We start from the raw sequence: 23,369 nt of genomic DNA, 5'->3' as shown, positions 1-23,369 counted from the left end.
AACTGCTTTCATGAAGTATCAAGGGGTTGCTTCTTAACAAAAAGAGTTTCTACTGATGCCATTCCCAGTCAACTATTAATGTCAAAGGATACTGGTCATAAAAGTAATTCTGTATAAATAGATTATTCTGGCACAAGCATTTACACGATGCCTTTTAGTACTCGGCAATGCAAATTTATATGACCAAAAAAGAACTAAAATAAAATAACGAATTCCCGAAATGATCTCAAGATATATAGAGCAACATAAATGGTTTAAATCATTAACACAGCAGAAGCATGATGAAAATATCAAAGGCATCAGATTCAACTTACATGATGAAAAATGTAGCATAAGCATTCTGGCATCAGTCGTAAATTTGATGCTTCTCCCCATATAAGAAGATAAAGAGCTATGTATAGAAGTTTATGTTGCTGAATTTCCTGCTTCACAGAGGGCAACCTGAAGGTGCAACAAAAAGAGTTGCAGTGCAAGAAAGACAGTACTTATCAAAACTAACTCAAAATGTTTTAAAATTATTTGTAGCCAAGTCTAAGAAATTGAAGCATTGCATAATGTTACCATATGTTGCTTTTTCGCCCCAAAAATTTGCACCAGGTCAGATAGTTCTCAAATGTTTTTGCCAATAATTCATCTACTGCTCTGTCATCAAGCTAAAGGGGAGATATATGAAATTGACATTCTCATTGAAGATAGATAAAGAAAACAACTCACGTATGGGTACCATTGGAGCAGAGGATGGCTTGGGATTAAATCGAGCATGCACATTTGCAAGCAAAAGAATTAGATGCTCCCTTTGGTTGGCAACATTTCCTTTCTAATAAAAAAAAAAGCAAGCCAAATTATCTAGCTGTGGTATAACAGAAAATATCATCCATACTAATCAGAGCATTACGCATGAAGCTAAATAACTAATCTACCTGAAATCCAAACCAACTTTGCAGCCATCGAAGAATATCTCTATGAGCTTTTTCGTCCTTGATGTTAGCTGATGGAAGACTGCGAACATTAAACACCGCAGCAACTGCAACTTTGATCTGTACACGAGAATGTCATGAGTGTTAGGAATATATAGCCTTTATCCATTACTTATAGGTTAGGTTACTAGAATCTTTATCCTGTACTTCTCATGTACTCTATATATTGCCCCATGAGCTACTATTGAATACAAATTGCTACTCCTAATATGGTATTACAGCAAGGGTTTCAGCCACCCATCGCCTCTGCCGACTTTCTCTCTTTGGTCAGCTGGCTACCTCTCCCCCCCCCCCCCCATCAGTTCTACAATAGTCCGCAATATTGTTCATTCACCTGGTATTGTTCATCGTCTCGCTTGGTCCTGCGTTTTCCTCCTACCTGATCTACAGTACTCTACGGTACTGGTCACATGCATTGTTCATCCGCATGGGTACTGTCCGTCCAGCCTGGCGCGGTTGGATCAGCATTGTTCTCCGATCGGGTCTACACTGTTCAGCCCGGTATTGTTTATCAACCATGTTACTGTTTGCTTGTCACTATTCATCCTCCTAGTAACTGCTCGACATGGCACAATGCTACTATGCTCTGTTTTTTCAATGGATTTGCTGTTGTTGCTCCCGTTTGGATCCATCGGAGGGTTCTCTCTTCCCGCTGGTCTTCAAGCTTCTTTGAATCTTGTGGTCTTACTTTGGCACGGATCTTCGCGTCGTTGCCGGGAGCTCTATGTCATCACTTGTCGCATCATGCTCTGTTGGTTGCTATATGGATTTTGTTGCGATCTGATATGCTGCTGGTTTTTTTTTTTTTTTTTTTTTTGCTTTGCTATGTGGTGGTGCTGTTGTATTAGGCTGTGTTTTGGTGCTATGCCGCTAGCTTCTTTTGTGCCTAGCTTTAGTATTTGCTTTTCCACTGCGTCCATCCAAGTTTCAATCTCTATTTGAGTTAGTCTATGTTGTGGGAGTCCACATAGTCCTTCATCCATTAGTCAACTTCTTTCCTGTCGTTATTGATGCAACTTAATCATCTAGATCTTTTTGTAGTGTAGATCTTTTGTTGTCTTACTACTCGTCATTGCTTTGTTCACAATTCTTGATCTAGAGCGTTTTTGTGTCATCTAATATTTCTGTAGCTCTAGTTACAATTTTGTTTGTTGTCTTGCTACTCATCGTCGCTTTGTTGTGATTCTTGATCAAGGGCATTCTTTGTTGTCATCATCATGACTCTACTCTTGTGCTTCGCTATGTACTTCTTCTGCATTGATTCGACAGGATTACAAGACTCCACTCTACGACATTATTTTTTCTCGAACGTGCAGGAGAGCTACGTGTCATTTCATCAGTAAAAGAAAAAGATCAAGTACAACACATAAAACACACACACAAAAAGAAACAAACAACACCCTGAGAACAGGGACAAAATAAAAAACAAAGAACAAGAACAAACACAAAGAAAAGGGCTCAAAAAAGAGGCAAAAAAAAAAACACACCCAACACAACTTAAGAACCAACCAAGACAACTTGGAGCTCCTTAGCACTGGCAGCGCACCAAAGCGGCCCTTGCACAGCCACAGCTTGTTCTACCAAAGCAATAGTCGGAGATGCCCCATTGAATATACAGTCATTTCGTAGCGTTCAAATTTCCCAAGCCACAAGAATGATTAGGGAATTTAGACCCTTCCTTTGATGCTTATCGACCTGCCTCAGTGCAAAACACCACCAGCTAGCAAACGCTGACCAGCCTGGTTGAAGAGCAAGAGCTAGCAAACCGACCCGAGAGAGAACACCGAACCAAACTTGCCTAGAGAACACACAAGAGATCAGGAGGTGTTGAATAGTCTCATCACTCTGATCACAAAGAGGACAAGAAGTAGGATGGGGGAAGCCACGCTTGGCTAATCTATCCACAGTCCAACATCGGTTGAGAATAGCGAGCCAAAGGAAAACTTTGCACCGCAACAGGGTGCCCACAACCTCCAAAGACGCTTCTAGGGAGAAAACCTTATAGAGCCTACGAAGAAGGCATTACAAGCTAACTTACTAGGGTAAATTCTAGAACTAGAAGCCACCACACATGTTGATCTCGCACATATTGCTGTAGCAAAACACCATCCAACAAGTCCTAGAATTAGAGATACTCCAAAATAGCTTGGACCGAGAGAAAGCCTTTGATATCCGAGACCTAAGTGAATCCAACATGGGCCTCAGCACAGTCCTTTGCTTAACAATTCTGTGTGGTATTAAAACAAGAAGATGTGGAGTAATCTCACCAAGGGGCATACCATGAAGCCAATGGTCCAGCCAAAAACAGGTGTTAGCCATCTCCAATTAAGGTCACCGTGGCAACCGAGAATAAAGCGCTAGAATTTGGATAAATCTGAAGTTGCAGACCAGCCTAAGGTCTAAAGGGTTCCACTTTCTGAAGCCAGAGACAATGCATGTGAAGAGCCCAACCAAGCGTCGAAAGGTCCTGAATGCGAAGGCCACCATACATGAGAGGTCGACAAACACGTTTCCAAGAAACTAAACAATTTCCACCATTAGCATGATCTTGACCTTGCCAAAGAAAACTCTGTCGCAACTTATCAATTGCTTTAAGAACCCATCTAGGTATGAGTTCGACTTATATACTTAGCCATGCTTAGGTCATTCGGTAGAAGTCGAACGACTGCGTGTTCCGTTGTTCGCGAGCATAGAACCTTCTTATGGTTATACACACTTGTTGAGGTTGAGGTGGTTGTATGAGTGGTGAGTATGAGATGAGATATGGGCGGTGCTAGGATGGTGTTTTGTCTTGCCCGGATGTGGAGTTCCCTTGGGTAGGCCGGTAGAGGAAGACCGTACACCGTAGACCACTTACATCGTTTAAGGCCGATCATCGGGGTAGTTGGCTTTAGCACTTACCTTACTCACCACATGTCGATCTAATGGTAAGGCGAGCCGAATACCTTCGCAGTTGTGGCTTTGTGGGGCTTAAACAACGACAGTGTGAGCGGGCGAGCTTGTAAGCAGTACTAGTTTGTACCGCCACGCCGAGTGTTGCATGTCGCACACGGTTGGGGCTGGTTGGGAAAGGTTGTCACAGGTACCCCTTGTGTGCACTTTAGCGGGTGGCACAAGCCATATGGTCCTCGTATCGTGTAGGTCCAGGAGTATCCCCTGCAGGGTGTATAAACAGTTCGAATTGCCGCGCTCTCGGTCATGAGCATGCTATTGTTTCATTTGCACCCGGTCGTAGAGTTTCGAGTATGGTTTGTGGTTCGGTATGTGGGAGATGGTGCTGTGGGCACTTGTTACTTATTGATATACATGTTGTTACAGTTACACTTGTTCAGTTGTTAGATACATGGTAGTTTTCATATGTTTTGGTAAAATTTCAATCGCTAACACATATGTCTAGGATGCTTAGTGCTTATGTTTTACTTAACCTGTGGTTCATCATTGCTAATGATCAATGCATAATCCTTGGAGTTGAGCTATGTATATGTGCTCTATATGGTTTAAGTCTTGCGAGTACCTTCGTACTCATGCCTGCGCTTTCAGTACTCCTATTGCTGAGGGAGAGACGGTGTTTGGCTACTTTATGCCCACCGATGCAGGTGGTGGGCAAGAGTAGTGCATTCTACTCTGGGTTGTCGTGCTTTTGTGATGGAGTCTAAAGGCATACGGCTCCATCCCCCTTTTGTTGTATAGCTTTTAGTCTTCCGCTGCTTAGTTCTTTTGCTGATTGGGAGTTGAGCAGGTTTTAGTCTCCTTCTAACTCTCTTTTGCTGTAAATTGTGATAACTTGTTGCATGTTTAAGAACTTGTAATATAATGTTAATTACTCGCTCATTCTCAAATTTTATTGTGATGTACATGTTGGAAAGGCATGTGTTCCGATCTTGAGCACAAAACACATGCTGGGACTACCGGAATGATATTCTGGTTAATTATCAAGGTTGTGATTATGAATAATGATCCTCCTGGTGATTAATTAAAATATTATTTAGACGGTTCCTCACACATATGCCTTGCACTTGAGGGGGGTGTTAGGAATATAGAGTTCTTATCCATTACATATAGGTTAGGTTACTAGAGTACTTATCATATACTCCTCATGTACTCTATATATTACCTCCATGGGTTATTATTGAATACAAGTTGATATTTCTAACCATGAATAACTTTATGCAAGCTATTGCTTGCTACACAGTATGCAATCTCACTATCTAACAAATTAAAGGGAATTCATTTAAAAGGAGGGTTTACTCTTTTTTTACAAGTATAACATGAGATGTTAGAATTAAAGAAAACCTTATTTGGGGGGCTGGGGTGGGTGCGGGGTGAGGGGTTATTTATTTTTAGACGAGAAATACTTTCTTTAGAACATTAGCCTGTTGCTACTGTTATTGCCAGTACAGGTCCTCCCCCGTGTGAAGAAGGATCCAGCGCTATTATGTCAAGCAAAAAGTGAAGATGGCCAAATTATTAGAATATACTTTACTTAAAAAAATTTCTCAAACACAATAGAGTTACGTGTCATTTCATTTATAGGAGAAAAGAATCAAAAATACAACACTGAATCACCCACGGAAAAACTGAAAACAGACAAGCCACAAAAACAAAAAGACGACCAAAGAAAGCATATAGAGGACTGCAGATCATAAAAAAATACATTTGAGATTGAGTTGAAAAAAGTGGCAAACCTCTGGGAGAAGCATAATTGGTTTTTGACTTGATCTAGGATGGAGTGGAAGAATATTATATCGGAATAAGTCTGACATGTCAGCAAAATCTTCAGTAGCAGCAAGGCTCTGCAGTTTTATGAAAATGTTAAATATAGAGGATAACGTCATAGATTATAAATCTCATTTTGTCAAAAATCTCACAACCTCCAAGCCAGTGCCGGTGAGAAGAGCCTTCAGCACTTCTGCTAGGACAGGCAAGAGTTCATGTGCATTGGCTTGCTTTTTCCTATTAAAAAAATGAAGAAAATAGAGTGAGAATTACATTTCAGTATTAGGGATAGGGATTCGACAATGTTGCGTAAGAATGTGCTCTACAGTACTGATTTGTATTTGAGAAATAATCTTACTGCTCGTAGAATGATTTCATCTCTCGAGCATCACCATTTTGCGTCATCTTCGATTTGGTGCTCCTCTCATCCTGTTTTACAATTACATCCAATATGAGGGGCATCCTTCATCAACTAAGGTATTGACTAATGACATATATCTGAGATTCTGAGTGCACAAAAAATGTGCCTAGACAAGTTTTCGAAGATGATATTTACATCCGAGACGTTTTCAGTTTTCATCATCCAAAACCGAACAGAATGTAATAACATTATAAGCAATTCATCCCCATAGGGTATGCACCTGTTCAAGTCTCTGAAGAAGTGCAGTTTTAAATTGCCGAACACCCCTTCCTGTTGAACGTGGATCCATCTTATGAGCCTTTTCAAAAGCATGAAACCGACCTGGCAAAAGAGAACCTTTTTTAAGGATTCATAGTACTATGAGGTAAGTTTTCTAGCCAAAGCTTTTGAGTTGCATGGTGATCTAAGAAACTCTACTCTCAAGGCTTCCAACAAACTGCTCCGCTAAGCAAGGGAAATTACATGGAATAGAGACAACAGAAGAATGTTCTCTGCAGGAGAAACTTTGGTTGAGTCATCGACAGTAGATAATTGACATGATTCTTTGCAGAGAATATCCAGCCTTCTGAATATAAGCAGCTGAAACCCAAGTTCTTCCCCACAAGAAGGGAATTCCAGAATATTCTGGACGATGATTGTTGTGGTATGAATTAATGAGCAAAGGGGGAGGCGTACTCGCCCTCCGATTGGAGGCTCTGAGCAGCGATTTAGGATGGAATTGTTTTATTCTTTGCTTGCCCTATATTGGCGATGCCTGTGCTGTTTTATAGATGGCCCTAACAAGAGAAGATAACTACCAAATCTTATCTAACTAATACAATCTTTGTCTTTATCTAACAAACCAACTAACCTGCTAACAAACGATTTAACCAATCCTAATCTGATGTCGTCCGACGCTTGTAAGCCTTGCCGATGAATGCGTCTACAACACTTCCTCCCTCCTGGCGAAACAGCTCGTCCTCAAACTGGAAGTCGGGATAAAGCGCTCCCATGTAGTGTCCATCACATTGCGACCCACCCAGCGGACAAGCAGTTCCCAGACGCCCCGATTCAGCTGTGCGCGAACCACTGCCTCTGGTGCTGGAACTGCGTGCCCATGAACGATGGGTGGCAATGAAACTTCAGTTGTTGGAGGCGTCCCGTGATGCCATTTAAGAAACATGACATGGAACACGTTGTGAATCTTTGCTGAGGAAGGGAGTCGGAGCCTGTACGCCACGGTGCCGATACGTTCTTCCACCCTAAACGGTCCATAGAAACGAGGGGCTAATTTCGCCGTGGATGCTGGTTTGATGGTGGCAGCCGAGCGCTGATGGAGACGCAGCCATACCCAGTCACCCACCGCAAACTCAATGTCACGATGGTGCGCATCATAGTCCAGCTTCATGTGGTCTTGTGCCTGTAGGAGACACTCTCGGACATCTGCTAGGAACAGGTCACGTTCCTTCAATTGCTTGTCCAATGCTGCCACACGAGTGCCTCCTGGTTGGTAGGGAATTAACGTCGAAGGTTCCCTGCCATAGACTACTTGAAATGGCGTGGCCTTGAGCGCGGTTTGATAAGATGAGTTGAAGCAAAACTTAGCCCATGGTAACCACCGCAGCCAGCTCCGGGGTCGATCACCGGCCAGGCAGCGCAGGTAAACGCCAAGCACTCGATTGGCCACTTCCGATTGGCCGTCCGTTTGGGGGTGAAAAGCCGAGCTGAGGCCGAGCTGCATGCCGGCCAATCGGAACAACTCAGACCAGAATGTGCTGGTGAAGATAGGGTCCCGATCGCTGACGATGGAGCAAGGAAATCCGTGTAGGCGCACGATCTGGTCGAAGAAAGCTTGGGCGATTGTCATGGCGATGTAGAGATGCCCCAGTGCGATGAAGTGGACATACTTGGAGAAACGGTCGACGACCATCAAGACAACTGATTTGCCGCTGACCTTAGGGAAGCCTTCGAGAAATCCATCGCAATGTCTTCCCACACCACCTGGGGTACGTCCAGGCTGAAGAAGGCCGGCCGGGTGCAGATGTTCTGTTTTGTTTCGCTGGCAGGTGGAGCAACATTTGATGTAGTCGCGGACTAGTCGAGTGGCGCGCGGTGTGTAGAAGGACATGTGCAAGCGATGCAACGTTTTCTGCACACCCTCATGTCCCATGCCGTGAACCGTTGCCAAGAGCTGAGGCCAGAGCGCCGACGATTCTAGCACAAAGATGTGTCCGTCATAGAGCACTAGGCCATCGACCATTGTCCACTTCTCTGCAGCCTTGCCCTCTTGGATTTCAGCGCGTTTCGCCAGAAGTCCCAGCAAGTGTTCAGCCTCCTGCTTGAACTCAGCGTACAACTCAAAGTCCGGTGTGGACAGCGTGCAGGCCACGCACTGATCTTCCTCGCGGCGAGAGAGAGCATCTACAGCTGCGTTTTGGTAACCCGGACGGAACTCCACTGTGAAGTTGTACCCAAATAGCTTGCTAACCCATGTGTGTTGAGGGATAGTGGAGATGCGCTGGTCTAACAGGTACTTGAGGCTGTAGTGGTCCGTTTGAACCACAAATTGGTGCGTCCACAGATAAGGCCTCCAATGTCTCACTGCCTTGACCAATCCGATCAACTCTCGTTCGTATGCCGCCAGCTTCGCGTGATGAGGAGCAATGGCCCGACTGAAGAAGTCAATCAGACCACTGCCTTGTGTAACACCGCGCTGAAGCCGGTCCCCGAAGTGTCACAGTCGACCACGAATGGCTTGTCGAAGTTTGGGAGCTGCAGCACTGGGCCTGATGTGAGAGCTGCCTTGAGATTGTTGAAGGCCATGTCAGCTGCATCCGTCCAGAGCAGGGCCTCTCGCTTGAGCAATTGGGTTAGTGGTGCTGCTAACTCGCCGTAAGATCGTATGAATTTCCGGTAGTAGCCCGTGAGGCTGAGGAATCCGCGCACCGCCTTCACTGTCCGTGGTTTCAGCCATGTGTGCACTGCCTCCACCTCGGCAGGGTCCATGGTGACGCCTTGGCTGGATATGATGTGGCCGAGGTATCCCACCAAGTGTACCCCGAAGATACATTTGGATTGCTTGAGGAAGAGGTGATGGTCGCGCATGAGTTGTAAAACGGTCCGAGCATGTTGGAGATGCTCCGCCCAAAGACTATAAATCAATATGTCATCGAAAAAGACCAGCACGAATCAACGGATGAAGGGCTTGAGGACATCGTTCATCAATGCTTGAAACGTTGATGGAGCGTTGGTGAGGCCGAACGGCATCACCATGAACTCGAAATGGCCGTGGTGTGTTCGAAACGTCGTCTTGTCAATGTCCGGGCTATACATCCGAACTTGGTCATAGCCGCTGCAGAGGTCCAGCTTGGTGAAGATGCAGGCGCCCTTCAATTCATCAAGCATCTCGTCGACAACCGGAATTGGGAATTTGTCTTTCACTGTCTTGGCGTTGAGGGCACGGTAGTCGACACAGAAACGCCCCGTGCCGTCCTTCTTTCGCACCAGTAGCACCGAGGAAGAGAAGGCCGACGTGGTTGGCCGAATGATCCCCTGCTTCAGCATTTCGTCGCACTGGCCCTCGATCTCATCTTTGAGCAATTACGGATACCTATATGGTCTGACGGCCACTAGTGTTGTGCTGGGCAACAGATGAATGTGATGATCAAAGGCCTGAGGTGGTGGCAAGGCCTGGAGTGTGGTGAAGACGTCCACGAACTCCTCCAATAGCAAGGCGAGGACCTTCTCCGCCATTAGCGCGTGCACCTGAGAACTGGCGGCCTCCCCGTCGGCCCATTGCATGCGATGGTTGACGCGCCAGAACGACATGGAGAGCCACTCAAAGTCCCACAATATCGGGCCTAGTGTGCGGATCCATTGAACGCCAAGCACCATGCCCACACCCTCCAGGGGTATGACGTAGAAATCGATCACGAACTGCTTCTTGTCGATGAGGATCGTGGTGGCCATGTAGATGCACATGCACGGAATGCGGTCTCCGTTTGCCATGCCCACACTCAAACCTGGCTGCGGTGTGGTGTCCAAGCCGAGAGTCTGCACCACACTGGCCGAGAGGAAGGAGTGCGTTGATCTGGAGTCCACCAAGGCGCGTAGTCGCTGCGCACCCACCAAGACCTCCAAGTGCATGGTGCTGCTAGTCGATACGCCGGTGAGTGCGTTCAAGGAAATAGCGACGTTCGTCTCACCATTGGAGCCCGCGTCGTCGTCGATTGCCGGAGGTGCATCGAATTCCAACAAATAAATGCCCTTCATGGTGCAATGCTTCATATGCTCCTTGGAGAACTTTTCCAGGCAATTGAAGCAGAGCCCGTTGAGGCGGCGTTCCCCATCTCAGCTGGCGTGAGACGATGGAAGCGAGTACCCGGTCCTAGTGTTGGCGCCGTGCGTGCAGCAGCTGCTGGGACATGCGGACCCAGCGCTTGAGTTGCGGATGAGCCTGCTCCTTTTGATGCTGGCGCGGTCACCGCTGGATGTGTCATCCGTGCTGCTGGAGCCGCACAGCCTGCGGGTACGAGATGCCCACCCAGCCACCCGTCGTCCTCGACCTCCAGGCGACGCTCAAAGGCTCGGGCCAGGCCCATGGCGTCCTCCAATGTTTCTGGGTTTTGCAGCTCGACGTCCGTCTTCATGGGATTCCACAGACCGGCCGTGAAGATGGTGATTTGATGGTGCCCGGACACTTCATCGCAACGGGCCAGGAGATTGAGAAATTTCTCCTGGTACTCGCCACAGAGCCGATGCGGCGAAGATGGGTGAGCTCGCCGAATGGGTTGCTGCGGATGGCAGGGTCGAATCTGCGATTAACGAACTCGACGAATTGTGGCCACGTCGGTACCCCTCGATTGCGTTCGAGGTGGTAGTACCATTGCTGAGCCGCGCCCGTCATGTAGTAGGAGGCCATCCACACCTTCTCTTCTTCATTCGTCTGTTGGGAGCGGAAGAATTGCTCGCAACGGTGGAACCACGTGATGGGGTCATCCTTGCAGTCGTATTCCGGAAAATGGAGCTTGTGGATGCGCGCTGCCGGATGCGTGGAGATCGTAAGGTGAGAGTCACTGGTGTTGATGTCCGCCAGCGAGGAGCCCGTGTGGTCACCCGTTTCCAATTGTTTGGACTGCAGGTGGTTGACAGCCACGGCGAGCCGGCTCTGGTCGCCCTTGACGGTGGACAGATCATTCTTCACTGAAGTGATCTCGGCGAGCAGACTATCGAGCGCGGACTTGAGATCGGCGTTAGTGACTGCCATGATATGGTGGAGGGAGCGGCAAGTGATGGCACAGGTCGCAAGATCGCGTCTCTGATACTAGATGTTGTGGTATGAATCGATGAGCAAAGGGGGAGGCGTACTCGCCCTCCGATTGGAGGCTCTGAGCAGCGATTTAGGATGGAATTGTTTTATTCTTTGCTTGCCCTGTTTTGGTGATGCCTGTGCTGTTTTATAGCCGGCCCTAACAAGAGAAGCTAACTACCAAATCGTATCTAACTAATACAATCTTTGTTTATCTAACAAACCAACTAACCTGCTAACAAACGATTTAACCAATCCAAATCTGATGCTTGCCGATGAATGCGTCTACAACAATGATGTACTCTCAAACTGCCAAACGCCCACTTTCTTTCCCTTTGTGGAATCTCCAAAGTACCACTCGTAACTGAAATAGCATCTCTGTCACCAACTACCATGCATCTTCCAGCGTTGGAGGATGTATGACAGGACAGAATATTCTGAAATGGAAACCGATGACACCAAAACCACATGGAAATCTCCTTGCTGGTCCCTTGGCTGAAACACCACCACATCCAACAGAATCAGAATCAGAAGAATATGCACATAATCTCATTCCGACGTGATACCAACCCAAGCATCCAAAGCATCACAGACACTCATAGCTGTTCGAATTTTTTTCTGGCACCAAGCAGCAGCTTCCTTGCCGGGCATTTCCACAAACACGGCATCGGCGCACATCGGTGCCATATGAAAGCAAGAGAACAAAAAAAAGCACTAGAGGAAGCAGAGAGCGTGATCTCGCGCACTTACATAGGTAGGCGACGCGCGGGTTCTCGGCCTCGACCTGGTTGGCGGCGCGCAGGAAGGGGCGGATCTCCGACACCAGCGTCTGCGGGAGCTTCTCGCTGTCAAACTGCTGCGCCACCGGCGCTGCCGCGGCCCCCTGCTGCTGCTGCGGCGTTGGAGGCGGGGGCGGGGGCGGAGGGGGCTGCCGCCATGGCAGCGGCCGCGGGACGTACCGCAGCGGCCTGCTCGACGGGCCCACCTCCACGATCTCCAGCTCCATTCCTCCTTCGCGCGGGCACGGCGCGCGCTCCCGTGGCGGGGTGAGGAGGGAGCCGAGGAGGAGGAGGAGGTGGTGGCGGTGGTGGCGGCCACAACTGCGCCATCGCGATCTCGCGCGCCCGCGGCTTTTATCGCTTTCGCTTTCGCCTTCGCCGCTAAGCTTTGCTGCTTTTTCCGCTGCGGGCGCGGATTGAGGTGGCTTTTGCTTTTTGGCGATCGCTGCTGGGGTGCTGCCTGCTTTTCGATCCGCGCGGCTTCTTTTGCGTTCGGGGTGTGAGGAGGATTGGTGGAGACTGGAGAGGAAGGCGAGGAGACGCAAGGCGAGTGCGGGAGGGAAAAGTGGGGGCTTTTTGAACGTTTGGATCGGGGTGGGGGTTTCCCTCTTTTCTTTGCTTTACTGTTCTAGACTCTACAGTGTACGATTGAGATTAGGCTTTTTTTTATTATTTTCAGTTCCACTTCAGATGTTGATATGGTATGCTACAATAAAATAGTTTAAGTTCATATTTTTAATTTATAAGATATCTTATCTAAACACTATCAGTGTATACAGTTTTAGCTCTACAAATTTCTAAAAGTAGGAATATCTAGTTCTAAAAATTCAGTTAGAGCTTTACTAAACTGGCTATTTAGATGGCCATCTTTTCTTCTTTCTTTATCTATGCTTGCTGGTGGTGTGACGAGGCATGACCGATGACTGTGTATGTCTTTTGGTGGGTAGAGTGCTTTAGAGAGCACTAAGCAATGCTGCATTGGGCTCAGTGATCCGCTTTGTAAACTAAGTGATCACTTTGGAGAAACAGTGCATGGTGATGCTTAAGTTTAAGCTTTCTTTTATCAATTGTATTGTTTGTTGGACTAGTCGCTCCATAGAGGTGGTAAACTGACGAACAGCAGCCAACGGGCTAGTGCTTATGAGCTGTTAATCTTCGTCGAGATCAATGGATTTTTTTCCTTTCAAAGGTGAGCGAGCAACGAAAAAACGTCGCTTTATTTTGCTTGGGCTGGTTGAGAGAATGGGAGTAACAATAGAAATGAAACACATGCAAAACATGATATAAGAGAGGAGAGTGGAGGGGTGGTAACTTTGTCTAGCTTAGTGGCTCTTGCTCGATCTACTTTAAGCTCGTGGTTAAAAACTCTTACGTGGTTGAATCGACACAAATGTGCTAAGCTCGTTCTACACTCAAAGTACTTCCAACTTTTGGTTAGCTGGTTTGAGGATTGGTCAATTAGAATACCAAATTTGAGAAGGGTTTATCAGTTTGAATTGCAGTTTATTTCAAATATCAAATTTGTATCGGAGTGCTTCGAATGTTGCGCAAATTTATATGGTTCACGCAAATTTTCTACTACATACATGTTGGTGGAAGCTCTCACTACTACAGAACAGTATATCACTGTCGGCTCCAAAACCTTCTTCATTGTCAGTTTTAGAGTTGGCAGTGGGTCACAGGCAGTGATAGTCAGGGACTATCATTGTCGACTCTGTGGACTGACAATGATGCCCTGGGTATCACTGCCGGCTGGTGGTTTCAACCGGCAGTGTTGTGCCTCCCCCCTCTACTCCGACTATGTCCTCCCTCTCTATCCTCTCTGTCCTCCCCCTCTCCTCGATCTCTCCGTCTCTCTCTCATTCAATACATGCATACGATGAGACGTATTTAATGTAAATTAATAATAAAGGCACATTCATTAATACATAATAATTCATGTCACATATATATACATAATAGTTCTCACATATCACCTCCGAAAAGTCGATCGAATTGAGCTAGTCCAGTATCTTTGCAAAGGCTTGTTAATGATCTTTTAGTTGTGGCCACTTGTGTAAATCTGACGTTCCGCACATACGTTCTGTTTAGTGTGCCCTTCCAATTCTTAAATGAAAGGTCCATGATCATTAGCATCTGACGCTTAACTACTTTATATCTATCCGTTCAGGGAAGTCGAACTTCTCTAATATCTTAGGCCACAAGATGTCGTTCTTGATCGAATCAGGAACCACGTGCGGATCACCTCGTTCGCCAATCCACAATCTGTAGTTGATGGGCACATGATACTTAACAGCAATCATATAGACTGACTTGTATGGCCCTAGAACTCTCTCAGGTGCAGTTGGTTCTCCTGTTAGTGAGACCTTTGTGATCACAAATCGTCCCGTAAGCATTTTTGAGGGACCTCGGACACAATCTGCTCCTAGGATTACTAATTATTGTGATCCTTCGGAGCATCAAGCATAAGCGAAAAACTATTGGGAACCTATACGATAATATTTAGAACAGATGCATTCATCTACTTATGAATTACCGCATCATCTCCACAGACGTTTGTCTGAGAATTAGTAAGTTAATTAAATGTGTTTCGGCTTGTTTAGGTCACGGTTAGTTGTTGCCATGTCCTAAATTTATGAAACCACTTTTGTTAGCCTTGTGTTAACATGCTATACACATTAAAAATACTATGAGCCATGAGATGAGTGTTTGAATTCCATTGGTTAATGAAATACGTGCTAAGGTTTAATGAGTCATTGAAATGGTTTCAATCTTTAACATTGCATAATTAATTAGATCTAAACCCCTTATATAGTGTATGACCATGTTTAGGTAAAGTGTGTCTAGTGTTCAAATTGAATCGATCAACGAATCGACGGAAACACATTTCCTGTCAATGTCCGGAGTGTCCGGACAAAGTCCGGAGGGTCCGCACATGTCCGGAGTATCCGGAGAATTCTCCGGATAATCCGGAGTTCACCTGAGTTGCGCAAATGTCCGGATGTTCCGCAAGATTTTGCGGATAGTCCGCATATGTCTGGAGGTTCCAGAGATTTCTCCGGAGGTTCCGCACTTTTAGTAACTTTTCAAATGGGTTTGAGTTCTGATTTTGTTCTAATTCGCATGTTTGCACTTTTAACATGTTTTACGCATCATTTGGCATGCATTGTTGCATTTCATCCATACTCATGGCATTGCACGCGTTATTCTTTTTAGAGAACGTCGAGCCGATTTTCCTGGAGAGCGAAGGAGATCCACCTGAACAGCAAGGCAAGCAACTAAGCATATTGATCCCTCTTGTGTAATTGGATAAGTCTAAAATTTAAAAATACTCATCGGGTACCAATGGGTAGAACCTATGCCAATTGCATTCTTCTACTTCGAATACTTGTGTATTTACATTCCTTGTAGCCGTGAGGTGTTGTCAATGTTTAGACACAAGTTTGACTTATATGTTTGGCCATGCTTAGGTCATTCGGTAGAAGTCGAACGATGGCTCATCCCGTTGTTTGCGAGCATAGGACCTTCTTATGGTTACGCACACTTGTTTGAGGTTGGGATGGTTGTATGAGTGGTGAGTATGAGACGAGATGTGGCCGGTGCCAGGATGGTGTTTTGTCCTGCCCGGATGTGGAGTTCCCCTGGGTAGGCCGGTAGAGGAAGACCAGACACCGTAAACCGCTTGCATCGTTTAAGGCCGATCGTCAGGGTAGTTGGCTTTAGCACTTACCTTACTCACCATATGCCAATCTAATGGTAAGGTGAGCCGAGTACCTTCGCAGCTGTGGCTTTGTGGGGCCTGAACAATGACGGTGTGAGCGGGCGGGCTTGTAAGCGGTACTAGTTTGCTCTGAGAGTAGTTCTGGTACTGCCACGCCGAGCGTTGCATGTCACACACGGTTGGGTCTAGTTGGGAAAGGTTGTCACGGGTACCCCCTTGTGTGCACTTTAGCGGGTAGCACAAGCCGTATGGTCCTCTTGTCGTGTGGGTCCAGGAGTATCTCCTGCAGGGTGTATAAACAGTTTGAACTGCCGCGCTCTCGGTCATGAGCATGCTATTGTTTCATTTGCACCCGGTTGTAGGGTTTCGAGTATGGTTTGTGGTTTGGTATGTGGGAGATGGTGATGTGGCACTTGTTACTTATTGATATACATGTTGTTACAGTTACATGTTTCAGTTGTTAGGTGCAGGGTAGTTTTCATATGCTTGGTAAAGTTTCAGTCGCTCACACATAGACATCGCTCACACATATGTCTAGGATGCTTAGTGCATATGTTTTACTTAACCTGTGGTTCATCCTTGCTAATGATCAATGCATAATCCTTGGAGTCAAGCTATGTATATGTGCTCTATATGGTTTAAGTCTTGCGAGTACCTTCGTACTCATGCCTGCGCTTTCAGGTACTCCTGTTGTTGAGGAAGAGGCGGTGTTTGGCTACTTTGTGCCTGCCGATCAGGGTGGCGGGCAGGAGTAGCATACTCTACTCCGAACTCAGTGCTCTTGGTTTGGAGCCCAAGGGCATGTGGCTCCATATCTTTTTATTGTATAGCTTTTAGTCTTCCGCTGCTTAGTTCTTTTACTGGTTAGGAGTTGAGTAGGTTTTAGTCTCATCCTAATTCTCTTTTGCTGTAAATTGTGATAACTTGTTGCATGCTTAAGAACTTGTAATATAATGTTAATTACTCGCTCTTTCTTAAGCTTTGTTGTAATGTACATGTTGGAAGGGCATGTATTCCGATCTTGGGCACAAAACACGTGCCAGGACTACCGGAATGATATTCTGGTTTATCATCGAGGTTGTGATTATAAATAATGATCCTCCTGATAATTAATTAGAATATTATTTGAACGGTTCCTTACACACGCCATATGGAAGAAGTATTAGATAAGTATCATGGATGTATCCCAATTTTTGTGATTTTTTTATACTTCACAAATACATATCGGTGTTGTATCTTAGCTGTATTTGTATCGGATATGGCACCAATATGGAGCATTGGTGTTTCATAGAACTGCACTCATAGATGTAGTAGACCCAAGGTCTGGATCACTAAACTTTGGTAGGTTTTTGCTAGACAGTAAGACACTGATTCTAAAAATGAACTTAGAAGTAAATGGAATGGTTTTGTGTTTTTGTACTAGAAGTAACGAAATGATGAGGTGATATGGAGCAAGAAACGTGGCCTTGAAATTGTTGAACATAGAATCAACTATTTTTTATTTTTTAAATCAAATATTTGTGAATACATGCGTCCGTTTAAAAAAATTATAAGTATAGGCTCACAATGCTCATTGGAAGGGGGTGATGTTAGCGCCCTTAAAACGGCCGGCAAGTCCATGGTGGGATCCACGTCGGATGCCACCTACTTGTTGCCCATTGGAATGGCGATATGTAGTCGTCCTTCCAATGGGCAACATGTGTTCGTATTTAAGGGGCGCATCAGCCCTTCCACCAAGCATAATGCTCATTTTAGTGGTTTTCCACCAGCACAAATAGAGAGGAGAGGAGAGGAGAGTGGTGAAGCCCTGCTATAATCCACCTTTGGTAAAGGTAAAGACTCTTAACTTAGTTATTTTTTTACAAACCAGTTAGGCTAGCCATCAGATCTAGTTTTCGATATAGGTTAGATATAAGATCTAATATTTTTTAGGAACCCTATAAGTTTTATTATAATATGTTATATTTTTTGTAGGCACATATACTTACTGTTAGTTGAAATAAAAGTATAGTTTTGTGTCGATTATGGACAGATATGTCGGATAAGTAGTAGTTCAAGATTTTTTATGAGGTAGGGGCATTGTTTATGGTCCGCAAGGGTAGATCCATCGGATTTTTGACTTAGTGGAGCAGGGTATACAAGTATAGTTTTGTGTCGATTGTGCATAGATATGTCGGATAAGTGGCAATTCAAGATTTTTTATGAGGAAGGGGGCATTGTTAATGGTTGGCAAGGGTAGATCTGTCGGATTTTGACTTAGTGGAGAAGGGTATACTTAGACCAATGGAGAAGACTTTTGTGGGATTTCATGACTCGTTAATGTGGTGTTATAGAACAGATCCTGAGCAACAAGAGCTGACCATTAGTGTTGTAGTTGACCATGAACCTGAAGGTGTTTACTGGAATGTGTCCCAGCTTACTGATACCTAGGTTTGAAGGAGGTACCTGGAACGATCAACGAAGAGAGGTTATCCACCTATGTTGCTTTCCAGCATTGTCACCCTATTTTTTTGCATCAATGGGACATTTCTTACTAGCAAGTACAAGGGTCAGATACTAACTGCACTTGGTGTTGATGGAAACAACTAAGTACTTCCAGTGGTCTTCGCCTTTTGTCAAGAGTAAGAACGTAGACAACTGGTATTTGTTCATGCATCGTGTTAGGATGTTTGTTGTGGGGGGTTGACCGGATGTTTGCCTTATTCATGACCGTCATGTAGGATTTTGAAGGTGATCATGGTCCTGTAGAATGGTTCAGCTGAATGTAGAATGTGACCTATCTAGCAAGATTTGCAAAGCTGGTGTTGCACAGAGGCCAGTGAGGGGATAGGGGTCAACCCTGTTGATCCTAGTAGCACCTCTTTGGATCCTTAGAAATAACGATGATGACCAAATCATCTATAAGGATATTCTCCAAGTGGATCGAGAATGAGTCAAATGAGAACTGAGCTCTACTCTATGATACCAAGGGAGGAAGGTATAAAATTATGACCACAAACTTTGTTGAGGTATACAACTGGGTCATAAAAGGTGTTAGTAGGCTGCGACTAGTTGGAATTGTGAAATTTATTTTGCAAGGGACCTACAAATATACCGGTATGCAACATCATAGGGACAATAAATAACACTAGGTTATTCTATGAGACTAAGTTGACTCAGTACATGACCACCATATTTCTTTAAAAAAGAAAAGAAAAGAAAAAGAAAACACTATTCCTCAGTCGTCTGAAGATTTCTTATCCCTCAGTCGCCTGAAATTGCATATTATTGTTTAATTAGCCTAAAGTTACATTAACAAATGTGTAATTTGTTGATCTAATGGCTTCACAAAAGAGAATGGAAACTAAAAACAAACATTAGATCTTGGCACGTGTACTACAGAGTGAAACATAACTAGATTAGCACGCCACAGGTCACGAGCAAAAAAGAAGATGTGCAGTCTCTGTGTCTGCGCACATGCCTCACTGTCACTGGCTGCCCCTAGGCCTGCTTTAAGATTGCACAGATCCATCTGCATATACAGGATGCATCTTCGTTTTTACAGATAAAATAACAGCAGCAATACAATGCACGCAGATTCCTGTCACGTCCGTGCATGCATACCTGACGATCCACTAGCAAAAGGCGAAAAGCTGCCTGACCGGGAGATGAAGATGAGCCATGCGCGCCACTTGTACTGCTACTGCAACGAGCCTTTTCAGATGACCACTGGTCTGCAATGTGAGCTTCTTGGTTGACTGCTAGTTTGCTACTATGTAAAATGACCACTGCACTTGTAGATGTAGTAGACCCATGGTCTGGATCACTAAACTTTGGTAGGTTTGTGCTAGACAGTAACTCAGACATTGATTCCAAAACCGAACTTAGATGTAAATGGAATGGTTTTGTGTTTTTATACTGGAAGTAATGAAATGATGAGGTGATAAAGATCAAGAAATGTGGCCTTGAAATTGTTGAACATAGAATCAACTGTGGGTGTACCTGGCAGGGGCCCAATATAGAGAAGAAAATAAAGAAGAATAAAAATGAAGATGGAGGCCCAACGGCTATGCACACGACTTGCGCGAAAAGCCCATAGCCCCCTTAAGAACATAAAAGGAGGGACGAAGCTAGCTTCATCTCAAATAAAAAAAGGAAGAAGCTAGCAAGCTCATCAGGGAAACGATGACCATTTGATGTTCGTATAATTTTTCATGATAAATTGTAATCTGTTTGGTTTTGTTCACCGACCAGAGTAGTGAAAAGATTTGGGCGATTTGTTGGATTTTGAGTTTTTCATTTCATGTACAATGTCCTCCTCTAATGAAATTAAAATTAGCTAGCCTTCTGCTCTTTCCCTGAAAAACTTTTTAACTTTCTCGACACTATCTCATTTTCAATAAAATCCTAGCATGTATTAAATTGATAAAACATGTACCTCAGTACTTCCTGCCGCCGAGCACCCGGTAGTAACAATCCCTGCAGTAGACCGGCCATCCGTCGACGGCCTTCGTTGCCGCCGCAGCAAGGTCATTATCTTAAATCAACTCCACAACAAGATCCATAAGATCCTCTGCTACTAGCGCTACCGGATTTACTCGGGACGTCTGGATCTAGGGTGCCATTGGATCTGCTTGAGACGTCGCCGCCCCTTGAGACCATGCCGTCCCTCGAGATGCTGTTGCCCAGAGCTTCTCTTTGGTGCTGCCATTCTTCCCTGAGCTGCAGATCCAGTGCCACTTTCACTCCCAGTGGTTGCAGATTTGCTCTTCTTCATGGGTTCATCTCCACATTCACTCTCTACGGTTGCAGATCTGCTTGAGGAGCCACCGTTGGCTTCTCCATGTCGGTGGGTTGCTGCTCCTCTGGAGCTGTGCCGCCATGCGCCCTTACCTTATCCCCAAGGTTCTCCCTACCCTGGGCCGATGTAGATCTACAAGAGGAGGTCGCCATTGCCCCTGGAGTAGTTGCCGGGAGCCATCCACTGTTCGCCCTCCCGCTGCCCCACACGCCTTTGGCCATGGATGTTTAGATCTGACCTATGCCACCCTAATTTGTATGGTCCTCCCTGACTGTGGCCTCACCAATGTGATCTGATCCAGGCAACACGATTTAGCCGAACACAACCACCAAAACACAGATCTGCTAGTCTGTGCTCACGCCTTGTCTGCATGAAAGTTGGTTCCGATATAGAGCGTTGAGTGCATAGACGACCACTAGGGCGACTAGAGTCTCCCCGCCGCCTTCATCATGGTTCGTCGACACCCAAGCACCCACCTCCTCTTATAGTCTAGGAAGAAGTGGCCCGAACAGCTAGAGGAGTCACCGATGGGCTTTCTCACCGTCGCTGCACCACCTCCTCCACATCAGTCCAACCGCCACCAAAGAGTTGTCCTAGACTCATGCGCAACAAGGGAGGAATGTTGTATGAGGATGATAGTGGGTGGATTCAAGTTTGTAGGAAGGGGCGATGAAGCACTTGACAGTCCCTTTGACACCTTCCTAAAGGCCTCCTTCGCCGCTCCTATGTAAGTGCTTCAATTTCTTCTCCATAGCACACAAAGTGGAAACTTGTCGAAATCCACTTCATTGTCTTCACTGTTGAGGATTTGGTCACTATGCCCGTGGCTGTCCTCGGGGTGATTATCATTGTGCTTCCCCATGCTCCCAGTGCAATGCCCTATCTCCAAGTGCTTCTCCATCAGCATTACCTTGCACTTTACCACCATCGTCTCCAAACGAAACTTCTTTTCCTCCCCCTAAAGCAAGACATGTATGTTCTTGCTTTGAACTGTTGGAATGGTGCTCTCTCAAGGACAATGGTATCCTCTCTCAAGTGATTCTTGGTGCTTCTGTTCTTTGATAGACTTAGCTCATCAATCCCTATGGATGTAGTCACTCATGCAATTTGTTACAAGCTTCATATCCCACCAGGCGATCTTATGGTGGAGGTATTTGCAAGCCAAACCTTAAAGGAAAGTGTTGTTGATCCCTCTGTACTGAGGTCCTTGTCCTTAGTGGAGACTACTGAGTGGATCAAGGAGTCACCACATGCCATTATCAATATGAACAATGTTACACCGTCGCCTTAAGAGGGTCACTTGATAGTTTCTTCATCCAACCAACTTTCAGAGCCAGTTTCACCTCTAGTCATCATAATCTCTAGGTAGATGCTCTATCGCTGGAGGCTCCCATTGAGGCTGATATAGATGAGGCTCTTGTGGCCGTTGATGCACATATATTAGAGGAGCTAGCTGGAGACCTTCAGCAAATGGAGCTTTCTTCCGAGCAACCACCAAATATGCAATCTGGGACCTTCCCTAAAAATCTTTGTGCAGGCGGACTAGAAGTCCTTAAGGATGCTTCCCAGATGCCTTCTACATTATTGGTTGATCATGGACTCTGTTTGGACAAGATCAGCAAGGCTGATGGTACCATTGTGGTGGGCTATCACTCTCTTGAGCTAGAGTCCCCATGAATCAATCCATCATCCAAGAAGATCATCCCGTGCAAAATTGCTCGTCTAGCCAGATCTAGGATGAGGAAGTCTGATTTAAAGGTGCTGAAGAGTTTAGGCATCATAGGGAAGGATGGAGAACTGAATGAAGATGCATTAGAGGGCTATACGGATCTCCTTAAGGAGTTGCTTCAACAAAATGTCCTTAGACCCCTTGCGGGTTTGGATGGTTGCGTCTTTTGGGATCATGTTGCTAAATTTTTTTCTTTGGCGGTTTCTTAGGCCTCTGATTCTTTCAGGAGGTTTGTGTTGCCTAGTGGCTGTAGCTTGTTGTAGTTTCGTGTATCCGGTCCTTTCAGCGGTCTAGTTATTATTCGGTGTTCTTCCCCAGAGGTGTTTCTTAGGGTGGTGTTGTGTGTGGTCCTTTTCACCCTTCGAGGGTGATTTACTACCCGTTTAGGTTTAACTTCTCCTTTTTAATATAATAGTTAGAACTTCTACCTATTTGTTAAAAAAGATAAAATACGTACACCTTGAATAAAATACGTACACCTTGAATTGTCTAAATGAGTTAATAATAATTGATACAAATAATTTAGAGATTAGAAGTGGAGAGTTTATGTAAGTCCATGTACTCTATCCCATATGCTGAGCTTGGAAGGAAATGGAGACATCCATGCTGAGCTTGGAAGGAAATGGAGTGATTGTTTGTTATTTCTTATAGGAGGTAATGAAATGAAGAAATGTAACCAATTCACACAGATCCCATTGTGGGCTTATCCGGTACGTCCCAATATACATAAACTAGAAGATTTTTTCTACATTATATTTATTTTTTATTAATATTATAAAATTAGGCCTTCATTTATAAATTTATTAGAAATATACCCTTATCACCCAACCAACAATTGACAAGGCCTAATTGCCTCACCAATGGGAGAATTTTGCAAAAATTGCCCTTTTTTAGGCATCATTTGCAAAATTCACAAAATATTATGTTCTTTTGCTCTCAATCTTCAAAACACCATCCAA

The 23,369-nt window shown here is 45.2% G+C and overlaps 1 protein-coding gene across 1 annotated transcript in view; it reads right to left on the bottom strand.

Moving 5' to 3' along the window:
- Window positions 1-12,699, bottom strand: part of LOC133918729 (putative callose synthase 8) — a 32,074-nt gene extending 19,375 nt beyond the window's left edge. Inside the window, exons 1-9 of the mRNA XM_062362751.1 lie at window positions 12,152-12,699; window positions 6,335-6,435; window positions 6,052-6,122; window positions 5,849-5,930; window positions 5,663-5,770; window positions 921-1,037; window positions 725-817; window positions 562-653; window positions 315-441 (exon numbers count right to left, since the gene is read on the bottom strand). Coding sequence (XP_062218735.1) covers window positions 315-441; window positions 562-653; window positions 725-817; window positions 921-1,037; window positions 5,663-5,770; window positions 5,849-5,930; window positions 6,052-6,122; window positions 6,335-6,435; window positions 12,152-12,407 — 1,047 coding nt within the window. The 5' untranslated portion in view covers window positions 12,408-12,699. The remainder of the gene's footprint in view (window positions 1-314; window positions 442-561; window positions 654-724; window positions 818-920; window positions 1,038-5,662; window positions 5,771-5,848; window positions 5,931-6,051; window positions 6,123-6,334; window positions 6,436-12,151) is intronic.
- Window positions 12,700-23,369: the final 10,670 nt, after the last annotated feature.

This window comes from Phragmites australis, chromosome 5 (assembly GCF_958298935.1).
Source record: "Phragmites australis chromosome 5, lpPhrAust1.1, whole genome shotgun sequence".
In the NCBI taxonomy this organism is placed as follows: Eukaryota; Viridiplantae; Streptophyta; class Magnoliopsida; order Poales; family Poaceae; genus Phragmites; species Phragmites australis.
The sequence above is the reverse complement of the archived record's forward strand: the minus strand, read 5'-3'. Positions and strand labels throughout refer to the sequence as shown.